General features: G+C 32.7%; 1 protein-coding gene across 1 annotated transcript in view; it reads left to right on the top strand.

Moving 5' to 3' along the window:
* Positions 1–18400, top strand: part of LOC133323547 (lipase 3-like) — a 32664-nt gene extending 14264 nt beyond the window's left edge. Inside the window, exons 2-3 of the mRNA XM_061532463.1 lie at positions 14196–14981; positions 18011–18400. Of these exons, the coding sequence (XP_061388447.1) occupies positions 14196–14981; positions 18011–18400 (1176 nt within the window). The remainder of the gene's footprint in view (positions 1–14195; positions 14982–18010) is intronic.
* The last annotated feature ends 2538 nt before the right edge of the window (positions 18401–20938 follow it).

Genomic DNA, 20938 nt, shown 5'->3' with positions numbered 1-20938 from the left:
ATGGGAATATAAAGAAATAAACAACAACAAAACACAACTCGCCACATTTGTATGTCAAGTTCAACGGGTTTGAAGATGTTTGAAAGCCAACGCAAGCAACTCTCCATCAAACGAAATGTAAAGTGAAAGTGAACGAACCAACGACGAAAGCATGCCTATGCAAGTGAAGTGAAAAGCAACAGCAAGAAAAAAATGTTTGAATCAAACTGCATTCAGTCAGATAAAGTCCGCTAAAGCCAATCATTCATACATTTTTGTCTGTTCATTTGGTGAATGACTTGTTGGTCGGATGCATTCGCTGATAGGGTTTGTGTTCGATTGTCGTCGGCCTAAGGGGTGAAAGTATGCAACATATTCGTATTTTAAATGATTTCAATGGTGCATACCAAAAATGGTTAATTAAAATTAGCTAATAAACCTTCATTGTCTCTAAAGGGAAATACCGGTTGGTGATAATTATTTTCGGCAACTACATTTGGTAATGATACGCACAACGAAACAAATCTATCTCTAGAAATTCGCTTTTCGCTCACAGTATTTCCATTTTATTAGAATACAGTAGATATCGTATATAAGTACTTCTCATATAAGAAAAAATCGCATATAAGGAAGATTATCAAAAACACCGAGCTTATACTTTCTTATATCCGATAATTCCACATAAGAAAAAAACGTATATAAGAAAGAAATCTCCGGTTTTTATTGAGTTTCTTATATCCGATATGTACTGTATATTGGTGATGTCAGCCGATTTTGAAATTTTCCCGTGGAAAGTAAATAATAGTTCCGTTCCAGAACCTAAAAGAATCTACTCATTTTACATGTTTTGCAACTTTTTACTCGAAACCCGTTCCTCAAAACTGGTAAAACATTGAATCAAATTAAAGAGAGCACAAAACAAAATGGCGTTCTCTTTGTGAACTTTTTACTCGAGAAATTTGGCCGAGTAAAAAGGGTAAACAGGAATGCTGTTATGTTGATTTGCCATCTTTTTGCCATCTAATTTTGGCATATTTACTAGATTTGCGTTTTCGAACTTTTGAAATTATTTTAAACTCTGAGAGCAATTTTGAAATGTTTCCCTTTTACTAGATTTACTATTAAAAAAGTACTGGAACAGACCAAATGCAAACCAGCTTTTTAAATAAAGTAGTACTTTTGAGAGTTTAAAAGCTACACGGACTTTTCACTATTTCTTAAGGTTTCAACTGCATAGAAAAATGAGTATAGCCTCAATATAGCGAAACGGATCTATTTTCGGTATTTGGTAGGCTATAGTCTAATTTTCAATGTAAAGAGACTCTAAAGTGGCTATTCGGGTTCATGAAGATTGAACATATCGTTGTAGACGAAGTTAAGTTCGGCCCAACCAAATGAGGATGACAATCAAAATAACTTGAATATACCGAAATAGACGTGAGAAAAAGATGGTCACCTAAAAGTGGGGCTAGCGTTTTATGGGGCTACACCAACATTCATAATGTTGGGTAGTGAAATCATTTTTAGTACAGCGATGTGGATGGTACCGTTATATGGGTACTACACTCAATAGTAATAATTTTTAGTACAAGTATGTGCTATACAATAGAAACCCAAAATACAAAATTATAAAAATCCAAAAAATACCGAATATAGGGGGTACCGTTATATGTGAGCTACCCTGAAATTTGAGTCAATATTAATAATTTTTGGTACATGCATGTGATATGCAATGATAACCCAAAATATCAAATTACAGCCAATTCGGTTGAACCATATTTCTAAAATCTCCAAAATACGGAATATTGAGAGCTGTATTTATAGGGGGCTAACCTGAAACTTGCAACAATATTAAAAAAAAAAAACAAAAACACAAATTTGGTTGAAATATGTGTCCAAAATACAGAATATTGGGTGGTATCGTTATATGGGAGGGGTACTCTAAAACGTTGACCGATAAATTCCATTTGCAATACCAAATATTCTAGGAGTACTACCAATGTCTGTGCAAACAAACAGACATCGGACATGAGTAAATCGACATAGCATTTTATTCTGATCAAGAACTTTGTGGGGTCTCCTGTAAATATTTCGTAGTGTTGCAGGGTATAAAAACTGTACGAATGTGCTCGGTTATTGATCGTAGAGTTAATGGTGGCATCAACAAACGTCCGAAAAACAAACATTGCCAATAAACTTAGAATTTTCGAGGCATTGCCAAAAAGAATAAAGAAAATAATAAATATAACCAAACCTGATTTTGGTAATGTGTATAATAAATTCGATACAGTGTTGACGTAATACAAACAAACAAAAAGGTTGTTTTGTTAATTTTTTAATTGTCAGAAATTTAAATGATTTATAAAATTTATAAAAATTGCCGAAAGTGTATATGAAAGCCACATCGACATTACGTTTCCACACACTTTATTTAATACTGAACTCCGTAAGATTGTCTCCATCTAAAAAACTGTATGAGGTTGGTGCACCATTTGCAGGAAACATATGGGAGCTACATCGATTTCGACAAAACTATGAACATCAGACAAACTCGTGTCAATTGAACGCACGTGGGGTAAACAACAATAAAAATGTTGTGCTTAATATCATCTCACTCGGTTAATAAAAACCGACCTGTTTTATGTTTGTCTATCCATGTATTATTGCATGGACTGAAGTTGGCAGGACAGGTGGAGGACACGCATGAATCGATTTATTCTTAATAGTAACTATGCCTGTTATAAATATACATACACACAAAGATATAATATAATACTCAGCACCACAGTGAAGAGTAAAGAATAATAAAGACTGCATCGATATATGAGCCAAACAAAAATGACGAGTTTTTTATACCTTTTTTTTTGTTAAAAAGTGCAATGTTTTTTAATTTCATAGCCATAGCTTTGAACGTCTAAGTCATTCTCTTAAGTTTTTTTATACCCTTCACCATAGTATGGAGGGTATATTAGTTTTGTTTTTTCCGTTTGTAACTCATCGAAATAATCATTTCCGACCCTATAAAGTATAAATATTCTTGATCAGCGTAAAATTCTATGACAATTTAAGCATGTCCGTCTATCCGTCTGTCTGTTGTAATCACTCTAGCCTCTAAACGAATTGAGATAGATCTCCAACATTTTGCATAGAGCCGTCTTTTGTCTGCAGGCAGGTCAAATTCGAATATGGACCATTTTTTCTGCTGACATTTGTATTTAGTGTACATAATGGTTTACATAAAGCTGTTTGTAGAATTATCGGTATAAGTTTTTTTCTGGTATGTTCCCTATATTTTCATTTCAAGTATCTGTCAGTAAACAATGGTGGATGGTATCCAAAGTTCGGCCCGGCCGAAATTAACGCTTTTTATACCCTTCACCACACTGTGGTACAGGGTATTATGTATTTATGCAAATGTTTGTAACAGGCAAAAGGAATCGAGATAGACACATGGTTCCTTTTGAGTCGATTTATTTCTGATCCGAATTGTATGAAATTTGGCATAGGTCACATATTTGGCCCAGGGACGAACCCTATTGAAATTGGGAAAAATCGGTTCAGATTTAGATATAGCTCCCATATATATTTTCGTCCGATTTAAGGTAAATGGTGTACCAAAGTCCCTTAATATCATTCGATTTGCAGGAAATTTGGTACAGCGTACTGAATTAGGTGTATAATGATGTGTGTTAAGTTTCCTGAAAATCGGTCCAGATTTAGATATAACTCCCATATATATATTCGTCCGATTTAATGTAAATGGTGTACCAAAGTCCCTATAAATCTTTCGGTTTGCACGAAATTTGGCACAGCGTTCTGAATTAGGTATAGAATGATGTGTCTTAAGTTTAAGATTTGCAGAAAATTTGGTATTGTGTACTGAATTCGGTCTAGAATGATGTGTGTTAAGTTTCGTGAAAATGGGTTCAGATTTAGATATATATGTTTATATATGTTTTTTTCCAATTTTATGCAAATTGCCACAAAATTTTGTACAATGAACTGTAGTTAATATAAGTTAATCTCTGGCAAGTCTCATTGAAATCGGTTTAGATTTGAGATTTATGATTTAGATTTATATGAGTATGTTCCTTCGAGGGAACATTTACATACAATTGTAAGGATAATATGTACGATACTACTTTCCTTACTGGTTTCACTTGTTAATTTTCAGTTACAAATTAAAATTATTTTGTTTTTCAATTTTCAGTTAGAAATCAAAATGGTGACTTTATTTTCTACATCTAGATTATTTATTGATTTCTTAATTTCAATTTGTTGTTATTTTTAAGTGATGTTTTCGCCATATTAATAAATGCATTTATTATCGGATATTGATTGGCAATCGATATTTTATCAACACCCGCACAATGATAGAGCGTGGATTTTTTTTATTAAAGTACAAAACAATCATATAACAATTCAAAATTGTTTTATTTTGTTTCAGTGACTCAGTTTTTATTGATTATCCCTTTTCCAGACATCGTCAATTTCGATTAATTTCAAGTGGTTTTCTTTATTTTTTTTATTATTTTTTTCATTGCACCTAACAATGCGTTTAATAAATTAGCTGCAAAATTCAAAATGGTCTCAAGCACAGATTTTGTTTCATAATGAGTTTTTGATTGGTGGTAAAATTAGAGATGATATCAAGATGATTAAGAAAATTCAAACTAAAATGCGAGATTCAAATTTACCATCTAACATTTTTTTATTGCTATTACAAATTTTTGGAAAAAATTACTCTAGTCCACGATTTCAAAATAATAATATTTTTATTTAAATTATATAATTTAAAAACATGCCGAAGAAATATTATTCAATTTGAATACAATTTTTTAAAGTTTGATATAAGTGCAAAATAAAAGTTTTGATTAAAAAATATATTTCTTATTGGATTTTGTGTCCCTCCATTCACATTCAATTTTATGAAAATCACATCATGCAAACCACTGTATCAAATGTTTATAATTTAATATTGCACCCAAAAATCGAACAAGAACAACAACAAAATTATAGGGGTGCAGGTAAATGACACATTAAGTGTTATTTTTGTTTCTTGACTTAAATGACCATCATAATGTATTTTTATTTTATTTTTTATCACATTTTGATAATCTTTAAATAAAATATACCTACATACAATATAATATACACATTTTTTATTATTTTTAAGTTTTGTTTTTATTGTGTTGACCCCAAAAGATTTCCTCGAGGAGAATTCTAATAAATTTTGCTATTGTCTTCATTTTTTTTCGAGGAAGTAATTACCCATATTGAACTTTTAATCTTTCTAATACAGAAAGTGACGTCAAATTTGTTATTATTGTTGTTTAGAATTATCACACCCATAAACCAAGATTACTTCGATGATACCTCAATGGAAAAACATATGACATTTTATAAATAGAATTGAAATTGTATAGTAAATTATCATTAGATTATGTTAAATAAGTACGTATGTTATGAAATCAATTACAAGTTAAAGTGGTGATAATGAATCATATAATTGTTTACATTTTAAGAATGTATTATTGTTTTTTATTTGTGTAAAATAGACAAACTGATATACAAATTTCTATGAAATTGAAAAACGACCTACAAAAAATCTTGACCTTTCTCAATGACGACATAGAGCTCTTTAAACATGTATATGTTCTATATTAAGGGCATCCTTATAGGCCCGTATTTAGTTTTGGCAACCTATGAAGTGTGATATATTGAGGGCTATAGAAAAGCTTTTAAAAAAATCTACAATTCAAATACTGATTTGGGTCAAAAATAATTTTAGTGCAGATATGTGGTGGTAGGTTATGAGAATCCAAAATACCAAATTACATCCAATTTAATTGAAAAACGTGTCAAAAATCCCCATATTTTAAGTACGGAAAAGAGCTATTAAATGAGAACCCAAAATAATGAGTCAATATTAATAATGTTTGATACTGAAATGTGTTTTCACATGAGAACGCAAAATGCAGAATTACAGTCAATTCGGTTGGAAAACGTGTCCAAAATCCCATAATACCGAGTATTTGCGGGTGCTGTGGGGGCTACCCTGAAACTTAGGTCAATGTTCATAATTTTTGGTACGGATACGTGTTATTTAATTAGAACCCAAAATACCAAATTACATCCAATTTGGTTAGAAAGCGTGTTAAAAATCTCCATAATACCGAATATTTGGGGGTACCGTTATATGGGGCTACACCAAAACGTTAACCGATATACCTCATTTGAATACCAAACATCCTATGAGTAATAACAAAGCAAGTACAAACTATCAAATTTCAATATTTCGATTTCAAATATTACGATCTCTATCGTGATTTTAACAAACAAATGGTAACGTATAAACCGAAATAGAATTTTATTCTGATCAAGAATATATACTTTATGGGGTCTCCAGTGCATATTTCGATGTGTTGCAAACGGAATGACAAATGCTAGACGAACTGGTTTTCATTTCAAATATATGTTTTGGATTTAATCCAGTTTCATCCGAAAAACTCGGATGAATATTTGCAAGACATTGCAACCAAAGCTCAATCATTCCAATGAAAACGTCTAGAAGAGCCAAAGCCGAAAAAACACGTCAAGTTCGATGAAATGCGATTTCTTCGACTGACATAGTTCGGAGAACCACGACTTCTTGCCACTACGTCGTACGATCAATAACGAACACTATCTTGAAGTTATGTATGTGCCCTTTGCGTGAAACAATTCGTCAAAAAAACGCACAGAATTGTTGGAAAAATACAATCATGGACTTTGCACCCTGATAACGCACCTGCAAACACATTGATTCTGTTGCGTGTGTCTTTTTAGCCATAAAGAAAACCGTTATCATACTCCCCCGCTTACCTTGCTATGACTGAGGAGACCAAATAAATTTAAAATAGGCTACCCAAAAAATGCGTTCCAAAGTGTTTCGAGTGCTTGCTTAAAAGTGGACAAGTAAAAAAATAACAGTTGGACAAGATAGACCCAATAGGAATAGATGTGTTTGCTTCGCCTGATCACATTCTATGCCTGTTGTGTGCTCATGTTCAGACACAGAATTTGATTCTCCTCCTGTTTCGGAAGATCCATTTTTCTTGTGTGCTTGTTGCGATACCCTCGAATACATATGTGAAGACACCTAGGGATGCTGTAGTTAGTTAAGTGTTTGATATTGGTCATTTTATACACTTCGTAATGGATTGAACCTTCATCTGAATGATGGTATTGTGATTTGGCAGAAGAAGTGGAATTTAAGTTCCTGGTTCTTTAATGAAGAGTCTCAGTAGCGTCCTTTCCTTTCCGAGAGCCATTTGTGTAATAAGAGTTACATGAAGCCATTTGTTCTAGTGTTAAGTTGTTTCAGATATTCGATCGGACTCAAAAGTGTTGTTAGCCTGTACTAACAACATAGCCATATCCATTGGTTCAAAATAGTTTTTTTTCTGGCCAAAAGTTTGAACCTTTTGAACGAATAAATATATTTTTATAACTAATATGGGGTCAAGCCGAAAACATGGGGTAATATTGATGATTTTTGTTAAAGGATTTTCTACCTAGTGAGAATATAAATTTAAAGAAAATTTGTTTGAAACCACACCGCAACCCTAAGCAGTCACAATTGTTGGTAGGAATATTTGCTACAACATTATATCTGGCTAATTCGTTTGAAAAATGTGTCAAAAATACCGCATATTGGAAAATTGGGAACTCTATCGAGCTTTCAAAGGACTGACGGACATGGCATTGGTGTTACAAAATTCACATATGTATTTTCCAAATAATTTCGATATAAATGCTACTACAATATAACCAACCGAATGTTTTACATTGTATATGATTGTTCTAAAACATATATAAGTAAATAAGAAAAAACGAGATCAACACATAACAAAGAAGAAAAAAAAAACATAAAAACAAAATATAAAAATTAAAACGAAAAAGAGTTTATGTGCCATAGAAACCTCCAACACCAGCAAACAATACACACACTCCACAGTTGTCATTCTCACTTTCTCTGACAAGAAACAAGTATTTAAAGTTTTATGAATTGCATTCATAAAATGCAGAAATCCCGACATTTCTGAACGCTATTCATATAAACTGCGAATTATTTTTACTGTTTTGCTTTCGAATGGGTAAAGTTTTTTAATTATATTTTTAGGGATCTAATTTAGGTGTTCCCCAACCTGCCTACATTTTTGTAACGCTAGACCGTCTTGGTTTCCGTTGACCTATTTACTATCGAATCCCACAATTAAAAATCGGTTACAAAAATGGGGTTTTGAAAGGAAAATTGATTCGGAAGGTCGAAATGATGCTTTATTGGTATTTTTATTTAACTTTCTTATCTATGATGATTTTAACTTCATTTGATATGAAGCGGGACGTCGTTGTCTGACCCAGCTGCTTTTAATGATGAGAAGCTTTTCATTGCAAAGAAGCATTCTCGTGCAAATCTCACCACGAAGGGTTAAGAGTCACGTTGAAATTTAATTATTCTGAAAGATTAAAGTTATCCTTTGTCATAATTTTTAAATGCGAACATTGGCTAATTATAAATGTTATTATTTATACACAAGGAAATTATTCATTCATTGGGTTTTTAATGATTAGAAAAAAATAGCGAACATCTGTTGCATTTTTTACAATCTATATAAAGAAGTAAATATGTGTACGTATTTATATACATAATAATAATTTTCAAGATTGACAGTTTCGATTAGAAATCCAGAACATACCAATAATCGGTCAAATAGAAACGCAATACAATGCGTATTTTTTCTTTTGTATATAAACACTTGCACTTTTTTCACGGCTAATGGCAGAATGCAAAAAAAAGTCAAATGAAGTAAATAATTTTATGACCAAGGTTGGATTTGCCGATTGACCGATTAATACGTACGCCACGAAACAATAACAACAAAGGGAACAAAACAATTGTTTTATGACATCAATTGAATTAGATGGATTATTTAGTTAATCTATTGTTAACATTTCAACAAAAAAAGTTCTTTCCAATTTTTATTATTTTGTCTTATCTTTATGGTCAACACATGGGCCTATTTGCTTCGATTCGAATCGATTTCGGCACTATGTTTCTAAATATATTTATGTATGTATGCTTTCAGGAAATTGTATAATGCTGTGGGGCTTGGCCTATCTACACGGGGGTCCACTTAATGTTGTAGAAAATTTGCGTGTTTTCATAACACACTTGGCCCATATCTGGACTTGATAATCTGACATATATATAAATATATATGCGAGCGCATTATTGCCAATGTGATATGTGACAATTATCTAACGCGCGAACTTGTTTTGTTTTTTTTTATTTTCTACTCGGAACATGTGAACGTAAATAAAAGTGCTTCTCTTCCATTCAAAAAAGAAATTCGTAATTTAGCGATAATAAATAAATTGAATTTTCGTAAATATTCGGACTTGCGAATGTGTGATTAGAATTGACATTCAAACGGGTTGCTTTTGAAAAAATTATAAAAACAACCATCATTTGAAATTAGACCGTGGCAAGTGAATGAAGCAAAATAAAAAGTTCTATGAAAAAGAATTTGAAAAAAAGAACTGAATTATAATTAAAACTTTCTTCGTGAAAATTTTACAAAAATTAAATTAATACAATGTTTTATAAACTATATGAATATATTTTGATATTTTTCGTTTTAATTGTCATCAAATTTAAAATCGCAAAATGCTTGCAAACGGTGAGTTGGTGAAAAATTTGAAAAAAAAAAATTAAATAAAATAACGACTGAAGAACTTATTTTCAAATTATTTCGTGAGTGTAATGTATAAATATAATATTGAATATATTATCGATATATTTTTCTAAGACCAATAACATTAAAAAAAGTGCAAATAAAAACATCCTTTTGGCAAAAAAATCAACACGAATTATTAAAAAAAACTTAAAAAAACGTATGTAAAATTAATTGGACTTTTGGTGAAAGAGAAACGTTTGGATATTTTATACTTAATACTTAACTCTATTAATACTTAACCGAGTAGTTTTAGCAGATTTGACTGAAACTTTATTTTTTGTTTGGTGTATATAACAATTATATTTTATATTAATACAAATGTGTTCAGGATTTGTATCAATCTGATTTTCTATGTTTTTAATGGATCGAATATTCATTGGACTTTTTTAATAATTAAATAAATTTAGTTAAACCAATTCGACATTAAAAGGTAAGCTTTTAGATTCCAGATTATGACAAGAGAACAACATAATTTTGAAAAAAAAAATGACTTTATTTTAATAAATTATAGATGGATGATCGAACTTGAAGTCAATATTTGTATTTTTTATTAATTTTAAATATTTCGTAGTTAATTGAATTTCATCAATTAATTTCAAAATATTACAACAATAAATACAAATACTGACCTCAAATACCTTCTTATAATTTATTATCATTCGAAAGGTCAAAAATCATAAAAATAATTATTTTACATTTCAAAAATGGACAAAATTATTAATAGAGCCATAATTAGAAATTTCTGATCTAGTTTTATTAAAAATTTGACAAATTTTCTGATGTCATCAAAGCCCTACGGTTAGCAGTGTATTCTTCTTGGAAGATTCTGGAAGATAACACGTATAATTTATTTGATTTGACTTGTAAATGAAGTTTTTAATACCAATTTTGTCCCATTTAAAGTAATCTTCCTTGTAATTTTTCAAGATTTTAAATGGGCTGGTAAATCAATACTAATGCTTGTGGAGGTTTGTAACTTTGAACATATATAATTGAAGATTTAAAAGAGAAGAAAAATAATTTACAAAAAAAATTTGTTATTGTTTTGTTGTTGTTTTTTGTAATTAAAGAAAAGTCCTTATTTTTGATGGCGGGCATGATAACTCCTCACTGGAACATCGGAATCCGAAAATTCCAACGGTGTTAATTAATATATAGACTTCGCTCTAAAATTAACAAAATGGTGGACCTTTGAAAAAATATTTTTGGAAAATCGCCGATTTTTTACCAAAAACCAAGTTAAAAAATAAGGAAGATCTTCACCGATTGGCTTTATCCTAGTTCATACGAGAGCTATACACTCCCAGAGAAAAGTTGCAAAATTTGGAACCGATTGGATTATTAGTTTTTGAGTTATCGTGCCCGCCATTCGCAAAAAAATGTTTAGAGAAAAACTCGTTTAAAGTTTAAGAAGCCCTTCAGTCGTCACTTGATGTTGACACAATAAATCGGATATATCTTCAAGAGTTCTTGAGATTTTCACTTGAAATTTTGTAGGAACATTGTTTAATTAGTGTAGATTCGAATTATATCAACAACAATTTTGACCCCGAGAATGGAGGGGGGTCCCCTTAATGTAATCTTCCTTAGATACAATTCACTTATGCCAGCATTGTTGCCCATACTCGAAACACTGTTTCGATTTAGCTTTGACCAAAAATTCAGGCACAGGCAATGTGTGAGATAGACCGTTATCATGGTGCAAAATCCATAATTAGGGTTTCCAAAATGCTGTTATATTTGACGAATTGCTTCTCACACAACTTCACGGTAGGATTATTCTTTATTGCCCTTACGATCTTGGTCATCTTCTCGGTCTTCCTTAGACTGAACGTGTGTTCTTCTCATAGCAGACTCACCAAAGGTCACACTCAACTTTTCAAATGTCCTTGCACATTTAATTACATTGTTTGTACTTTAGACTTATGGTAATTATTAGACCCTATATTCAGTAAGAATATCGGTACTCTCCTTCTGGTACCTCGTCCGAAAATAAATTTAAAATATAATTTGAACAGAGAATCCATTTTGAACGAAACGTTGTACAATCTAATATTCTGGTAACTCTCCTATAAAATGCTCAGATGTATGCTGAAAGCAAGTAATCGCGTCGTTAAGTTTGTGAATCTATATCGAAGAAAATTGTTGTCAAACGAAATTATACACATTAAAATCGACAAATGCCGAATTAAAGCCATTTCGGTTGCAATAGCTTCTTCACAATAACAACCAGTAAAGAAAGTTCCAAATTTGGATGGGATTTGCGTGAACTCAGAAGAAAATATAGAGCGGTTATATCTAAATCTGCATACATTTAAAAAATCCGATACATGTTATACTAGGTTCAATTTGGTACGTTGTGCACAAATTCGTCCCAATCGGAAAACTAAAATTTGAAAAAGATGAAATGCGATGAAAATATATATGGAAGCTATATTTAAACCAGAACTGACGAAAAACATAGGCAGCTCTGTACACAAAATTTAACACACTAAATTCATTCTAGACTAAATTCAATATGCTAAATTAAATATCGTGCAAATCGAACAGGATCTATGATGTACCATTAAAATAAAATCAGACAATAGGGAGCTATATTCAAATCTGAATCGATTTTTACAAACTTAATGCACATTACACTAAACACCAGTCAATACCCTCTGCCATACTTCGTGTATACCAAAAAAAAAAAAAAAATGACTCTTTGGTGCACTATTTACATCGAATCGGACGAAAAAATATATTTAAGATATTTCTAAATCTGAACCGATTTCAACAAAATATAACACACAACATTCAATACTCAATTCAATACGCTATGCAGAATGGCGTACCAATCGGGAAAATCAGTGGGGTTCGGTGCACCATTAATATAAAATGGGACGAAAATATATATGGGAGCTATATTTAAATCAACATAACTTCGCATACATCTATCTGGGCCTAATTCATTTCGCTGTGCAATGTTTTGTCCCAATCAGATAAATATTAGGAGTTTGGCGCATCATTTACCTAAAATCGGCAAAAAATATATATGCGATCTGTATCTAAATCTGAAACGATTTTCTCCAATTTCAATTAGTTAATGTGGTTAATACGGTCTCTGACAGATATTTTGAGGAGTTACAAATGTAATGGGTTGGTGGTCTATTTTTGGTGGACCTATGGAGAATTTACTGTGCCAAGGAATTTCGAAAAATCCGCTTACATCCGACACAGGATCCAACACAAATTTGTAAGTCGATTTCATCAGCGTTAAATTTGAGTTCTCTTTGCAAAATTTTTGGAACTTTTGTGATTATGTTGAAGATAAACAACTATGCCAATGGACTAAAGGCTTTATTGTTTAAGTTTTTTTTTTCAAATCGTTCTAAAGAATAACATTTTCATTCTATGACGTATATATTTTCCCCAAGAAGTTGCCCAAATCTGAATTAAGATATTTTGTACTTTATTCTCGGTTTCCAAAAATCATTTTTTTCTTTTTATTTTATTATATAACACTCTACCTTAAACGAACTTTTTGCCAAAAAATTGGGTTCATGGCCCATAGTGCGGAAATTATGCCCGTCGTTGAGAAGAAGGACTTTTCGTTAATTACATGTCTTCAATACAATGCCAGTCCATTTGTCAGCCACTTGAAAATCATAAAAATTTTATTAAATCGGACTCATCTCCGCTTATTGGATTTCTTATAATTTTTATTACAAACATATTGATATACGATGATCTGACAGACATAGAGTAGCCTGAACAATTGAGTACCTATTGCACTTTAAACTTTTAAGCAAAAAAAAAATATTTTACGACATATATCTTTACTACGGGCAGCTAATTGCCAAAGTAATTACCGATAAAAGAAGATAGCACTTTCGGCAAAATTGAAATTTATCGGCAAATTACCAAATTCTGATAAGTATTTGATATATTGACAGGGTATTATGCGGAAAAATGTTGGTCATAATTGTGTTATCATTTAATGTAGCGAAAATCTGTGTCGAATTTTTTATGGAGCTAAGGAATTATGTACATAATTGGAGTACAGCCGAATTTTCATAAGTCGAATTTTGTTTAAGACAGTAGCACCAAGGACACAAATTATAATAAATCCATAACTCGAAGTCACTCTAAGAAGTCACTGGGGTAATGGTGGTTCGAGCTATGTAAGTTCGTTCTCTTCTAGTCTCTTTCAAATAGAGGAAATATAAACTCTATGAACTAGATTACCCAATACTATTACATATGTACATACAAATAGAAAAAATGGGATTTAATATATGGGTAAAATAATAATAATAATAATATTGTGCTCTTAAAAATAGTATATCTATATTTAACGTGGTCTTAGAAAAATACTACGAAGTGTTATAAAAAAATAATAATAATATTCTTTTGAAATCAGTATGTAATGGACCATTTATTTTTTTATTTCAGGAACATTACATTCTTGAACGTGAATATCCCCTGGAAAGACATCGCATAAAAACCGAAGATGGTTATATATTAACGGTACACCGGATACCACACTCACCGGAACATTCACCACACACGCTGCACCATGAATTCCTGCATCACACCACACCAGGCGACAACCGTTATTTGCCAAGTCGCAAACCTGTTATTCTATTACAACATGGTTTTGGTCTTAGCTCTGAAGGTTGGGTATTGCCAGACCGTGAAATTGCCTTAGCCTATCAATTGGCCGATGCCGGTTTTGATGTTTGGCTGGGAAATCAACGTGGAAATTCCTACTCACGACAACACACCCATTTTGACACGAAAACGGATAATTTTTGGAATTTCTCATTCCATGAAATTGGTTATTATGATTTGGCGGCCGTGTTCGATTATATGTTGGCGAAAACAAATAATACTGCTGTACATTATGTTGGCTATTCCCAGGGTACAACATGTTTGTTGGTATTGTTGGCATCGAGACCGGAATATCGTGAAAAAGTGAAATCGGCACATTTATTGGCACCGGTAGCATTTATGAAAAATATGAAGGTGCCATTTATCCAATGGGCAAGTGAGAAGATTTTGCATTATGGTGAAATGTTGGTGAATTCGTTAGGCCACAATGGAGTTATGAGGTTTCATCATTTGCCTTTTTATCGCACCCTGTGCAGTTGGGCATGTGGTGAGGGATCACATTTGCAAAATGTTTGTCGCACGGTATTTGCATATTTTGGTGGACCCGGCATGAGCAATATTAAACAGGTAAGGTGATTTTTTAAATGATTTTTAAATTATAGAAAGGGTGAGAAGTGGAAAATGTGTCAGGTTCGGGATATCAAAGGCTACATCTATTCGAGGGACATTTTAAATTGCGGTGTTCTGTGTTCTTTTTTAATGGGGTGTGTTATTTATTTCTCCTTTGCAGGAGGTCTTTAATGTAAATTTAAATACTAACAGATCTTTAAAATATAGTTTACCAGCATATAGCGTTATATTTAAGATATACCGAAAAATTGGCCTGTATTGATAACACTGTAAGGCAAAATCGGCGTCATGGTCTGGGGGTGGAAAATTCCTATTGGGGGGTAAAATGCCTATAAGAAAACCCCCGAATAAAAAATTATACTTCAATTATCACAAGATGTGATTTTTCATCTTCGCAGTGTTCTACGAAAATGTTGCTCATAAGATTTTAGGTGTGGCCCCCGAAGAACAGAAATTGGTATTTTAACGTTTTAATGGTTTTTCCCCTATTTTATCAGTGCCATGTTACTAAAACCCGATATGTATTTCTATATATTCAGCAAAAATTCTTTATTATTTCGGATTTGTCCCATATATTCACTAAAAATATATAAAATAAGGCCAAATAAACGACAAGAACTAATTTCGTGGAAGAAAGCACCGGGTTTCGTATTTTTTGAACCGTATATTCAGATAATGAAACCGATAATAGCCCGGTTCAATAAATTTAGCCCCTTTGTTTATTAGTTTTCCAATGTTGCGCATATAAAAGATTTAAACCCGGTTTTATTACCTAAAATCCGGTTCAACAATTTCGTAAACCGATTATTTCTTCCTCGAAACTAGTTTTATAAATTGTTTAATCCATCTTACTATATAAGGTATTAAAACCGCTTTTATTATCTGAGTATTCGGTTCAAAAATGTAGAAACCCGGTTCTTTTTTCATTGAATTATTTTTTTGGCTTATTTTGGCCTAACTAACTATATATGGTATTAAAACCCGTTTTTTATCAGAATATCCGGTTCAAAAAATTTAAAACCGTTACTTTCTTCCTCGAAATTAGTTTTTTTTTTGCTTATTTGACCTAGCTATCTGGGTCCGATCTCCTCCTCAGGGTTATTGGTGATAAATATGTCGGATTAGCCAAAGAAAAACGGGACAAATTTGATCGCCGCACGAACCCCGTCCGTAAAAAAAACATACTTAGATCGGATGAAGGTTTTGCTTACTGTTGTCTCTGATAGCAGGGTCGTGGAACATCGACGTGGAATCTTAAATATTATGTTATGAACAAAGCACTTAATTTTGGTGTCCCAGGATTGAATAGGCCTTTGGAAGGAAAATGCCATGGAAATATAATAAATACTGCAACGGAAATCTGAACTTTGTTCAAAATTCGGCACACTTTTTGTCAGTTTTTGGTATTTCAAGACTGAAGAGGTCTGTGGAAGAAGAACGGGATACTATTTCAATAAGCATCGGATATACTTCAGCTTCCGAATCACCCAAGCTTGATCCATTGTTACCTGTTTGTTCCAACAATATCAATGTCAAAGTCAGAGGTCATGTGCAGAATGTATTCACGCATTCAAAATCGACATACGAGCTACCGATTATCATAATTAGAATTCCGGCGTTTTTTTTGTGTCCCAAACTAATACCATAAAAACTACCTAAATAGAGTATTCGCACAAAAATATTAATACGTTTCTCTTTCATATTTATATAGAATATGGGTTCTATTCTGTTTTGTCCGACAAATTCGTTAAATAAGGTCTTTAATATAAATCAGATCGTCAAGTGGATATACATGTATGCGTATAGGTGTTGACATTATGTATACGCCCAGATAAACGTTGAACACTTTTTCCAGATAAATCCTGAGGCAAAGTAGCATGGCCAATTTAGATTATTTTTACTTCACGAAGAACCTAATTATAATTCAAAACTCCCGTCAAAATAAAATAGGCCGGTGTAATAAAAATCAGTGCGTTAAGTGCTATAGCTTAACCTATAATAGTTCTAAATTGAATTTAATGCGTATACGTGTTGTCAGCATGTGTACTTCTAAATGCACGTACACTTTTTCCTACCTAATATGAATGTATTTATAAACCAGTGAACGGAGCAGTATAGTCGGACGGGGCCGACCATATGATGCCCTACACAACTTCCATGAGCATCTAACTTTCTGTGGTACTACATTCTGAGCTTGGGCAATATTTCACGAAGTTTTGCACCCTCTTCCTTAAGTTTTCGGTCCACTTCATCCCAAAATTATTATCTGATCATCACCGAAAATTATAGGCGTTGTCCTTGACCGTAACTGGAACAACATGGAACACTTCAAAGCGATCACCGCTACATTTCCGCCCTCTAGTGTAGTAATGGGTTACTAACTAAAATCTAATTACGTAAGCACCAGTAAATATTTAAGTGTAACTTCCACTTCCGAGTACATACGACAATAAAATTGGTATCAATTTAAAAGTCAAGCACTTCTCTTGGGTATAATATCAAAATCTCGAGTCTATGTCCTTCAGGGGTAAATCTATACGCTATAGGATACAATTTTTGTCATTTTGCACACAAAAGTCAGGGTCCATTTGACCCGCTATATATTGACCGATCCTTACCAAGACAGGCATGCTTATACTTTGGCCCTATCCCCTTCTCCATGCAAAAATTCGCGGTGTTTGGGCCATAATTGCGGCCTCTGGAGCGACAAGAAAAACCGTTGCATGTAGGATTCGTGAAGATTGGTTCATAACTGTGGCCTGTATCGTGTTTACAAATTATAATGTACAGACGGACGGACACACGTGTCTAGATCGACTCAGCTAGTCGAGATTGACGATTGGTATACTTAATTTAATCAATTGACAATAGTGTGTGTACGTATTGTCAACATGTATACGCGTAGATGTACTTAAACCTGTTTAACCCTCAAATGTATTCCAAATTATTCAACATATTACAATAAAAGTAAACTACTTCCATCAAACCACCACTAATAACAAAAATTTCCTCCATTCTCCTTTCAGTCAGTGCTCTCGGATGTTTGTGCCGCCCAACCGGCTGGTGCCTCCATCAAACAAATCCTCCACTTTATACAAGTCTATGTTAAGGGTAAATTCCAACAATACGACTATGGCCGGCAATACAATGAAGTGCATTACAAACAATCTACCCCGCCCGCCTATGATATTAGCAGCATTACGAATTGTGTCCATCTGTATTATGGTGTAACCGATCATTTGGCCGACGGCGAAGATGTCCAGAGATTAGCGAAACGTTTGCCCTGTGCCATCGTTCAGTCCATAAGCGATGATGATGATAAATGGAATCATTACGATTTCTTGTGGTCCAAAGATGCTAAGGAGTTAATAAATGAACGTATTATACGGGTGGTGAGGGAAAGTGAAAATAAATAGACCGGCTTGGCCTATTTGGTGATATTATTGTGTATTTTTAAGCATACCATGTAGAAGTATTTTATTTTTCGGACTGATATCTTTAAGTTTTTTTTTTTACATTTTAAGTTGTTTGTTAGATAAATAAATGTGTTCTCTATTTTTTGTAAATAATCTAAATTACGTGATGTTGTAATGACCTTGTTTTTTTTCTGGGTGAAAGGATAAAAAACCAGCTGCCTGTCTGATTATGTGGTTTTATACAAAACGTGGTGTGTGTGTTTTTTGTTGTTGTTGTTTTATTGCAAAAAAGTGGTGTTCTCAGCATGCATCTCATAACCTTGAGTTTATAAATCAAAATCAAGTTCTTGTTACCGAAGAGAAGAAAAAACTGCTTACACATAATACGCTTCACTTTTCAACAAAATATATTAGACAGTGGTTTGTAAGGGAATAATGTTGAGGAATTTTATTTATAACATTATGCGATAAAATTGAGCTCATGGCCAGGGGTTGGGAAGTGGATTTTTTTTGATGAATGCTCTTGGTAAGTATATTAAGATCCGAGAAGAACAAATTCGCCATAGGTCTAGTTTCGATTCGACATGTCTTCAGTCAAATCGAAGGGGACAAATACAAATAACGCTTTGTAATTTTCTTTGTTAGAGTTCTAGATAAGGCCCATATCAAACGCTATAACTATGCCAGCCGAAAATGGTATGTATACCATGATGTACTATAGAATTAAGTGTATAATTTTTGGTTTAATTCTGTTTAAAGTTTCATATGAGATCCATTATTAACATCAATTTTACCTTCAGTCTTGTGGCTATAGCCTCATTAGCTATAAGACTGAAGGTACATTGCTACAGAAAAATATGCGAAATTTCTTAGGACTAAATTCGTTTCAAACAATTTAAAGTGATTTTACACATGCCCATTCGTCTGGCTGTTTGGTCAACCTTATTTTGGTTCAAAATGCGCACATCGTAGTATGTCTATAAATCATGTCGGAAAATGGAATCCATTGTTGAAATATCAAATCGTAATATTATTACCAACTTCAGATCAGCACTGGAGGTGGGACATATCGTTCAACTCCTTTTAGTAGTGTATAGGATTTGTGCATAGTACGTACGTATGTCATACGCTGGGGTATATATCTATTGGCACCACTGACTGGCACATTTTTATTTCTTTTGTATGACATTTAATATGAATCTATTAAGAGCACCTCCTGGATACATCATAATTGGTAATTTCATAGTCGTTCCGATTTTTTCTATTCTCGCTGGCTTTTTCTTTAATAAACTTATTTAAATGTCCGCCTGTCTGTAGAAATCGGGGGAAAGCTCGCAATATTTAAGATAACTGTAGATAAATTGATAATACTCGTAGGATGTATGATTTAATATTGTGCGCATATTAAGGTACCCCTAAATGTTCGGTATTTTGGTTAAACCAATCGAAATGCCTGTGCTTTGAGTAACAAATCTTCTTACTACCAATATTTAAGTTCGGCTTGGCAACCATGAGGATGACATTCAAAATATGTAAAATTAATGGGGGCTCCTAGGAGAAAACTCATGATAGGACCTCGAATATACCGAAAAAGCCGTGAAAAAAAAGATGATTGCCTTATAGGGAGCCTAGCGTTTTATGGAGGTATACCAAAACGGGAATTTATATTTATTAATTTGGGTTGTGGAATTTTAAGAATACAAATTTCAGCCAATTCGGTTGAAAAACGTGTCCAATATCCTAAAATACCGAATATTTGGGTGTTACCGTTATACGGAGGCTACCCGTAAACTTGGGTCAATATTAATAATGATTGGTAGATTGATGAGCTATACAATAATAGTTCAAAATACCTAATTACAGCCAATTCGGTTGAAATATGTGTCGAAAATGGCCTAAATACCGAATATTGGGGGGATACCGTTCTATGGGAGCTACCCGGATACATTGGTCAATATTAACAATTTTTAGTATGGAAATTTTCTACGCAATGATAATTCAAAATACAAACAACTACATCCAATTCCATTCAAAAACGAAGCGAAAAACGCCCAGTAGAACGAATACACAGTTTAACGAATGCGGGATATAACGAATGAGCAAAATAGTCGACTTTTTACACTGACTATCACATATAACGAAATTTGTCCTATATACTGGATACATGGCAGAAGGTAGTCTTATTTGAGAATTTTATGATGGCGACCCTTTTTAATTTGGAACTCATTTATGGAACTCATTTATCAATTTGAAATAATATGAAAAACACATTCCATAAATATGTCGATTGACATATTTTCAATAAATTAAAAAAAATAAATAAATTTATTTTTTCGAAAAATTGAAAGCATGTATGGGAAATTACAAAAATCTTTTAAATTCCTTGAAACTGAGGTTTGCAAGGTTATAACTCGCGAAATATGAACATATTGCATATAATTTAAATTCATTTCTATAAAATGAAGTGTTCTTTTAAAATATTGGTAAAAATATTGTTAAAATATTGGTAATAAATAATATGTTGCGTGGAAGCTGTGA

The sequence above is a fragment of the Musca vetustissima genome, unplaced genomic scaffold (genome assembly GCF_032173495.1).
Source record: "Musca vetustissima isolate MV318-11 ecotype Yass unplaced genomic scaffold, APGP_CSIRO_Mvet_v1 utg25810, whole genome shotgun sequence".
NCBI classification, from domain to species: domain Eukaryota; kingdom Metazoa; phylum Arthropoda; class Insecta; order Diptera; family Muscidae; genus Musca; species Musca vetustissima.
The sequence above is the reverse complement of the archived record's forward strand: the minus strand, read 5'-3'. Positions and strand labels throughout refer to the sequence as shown.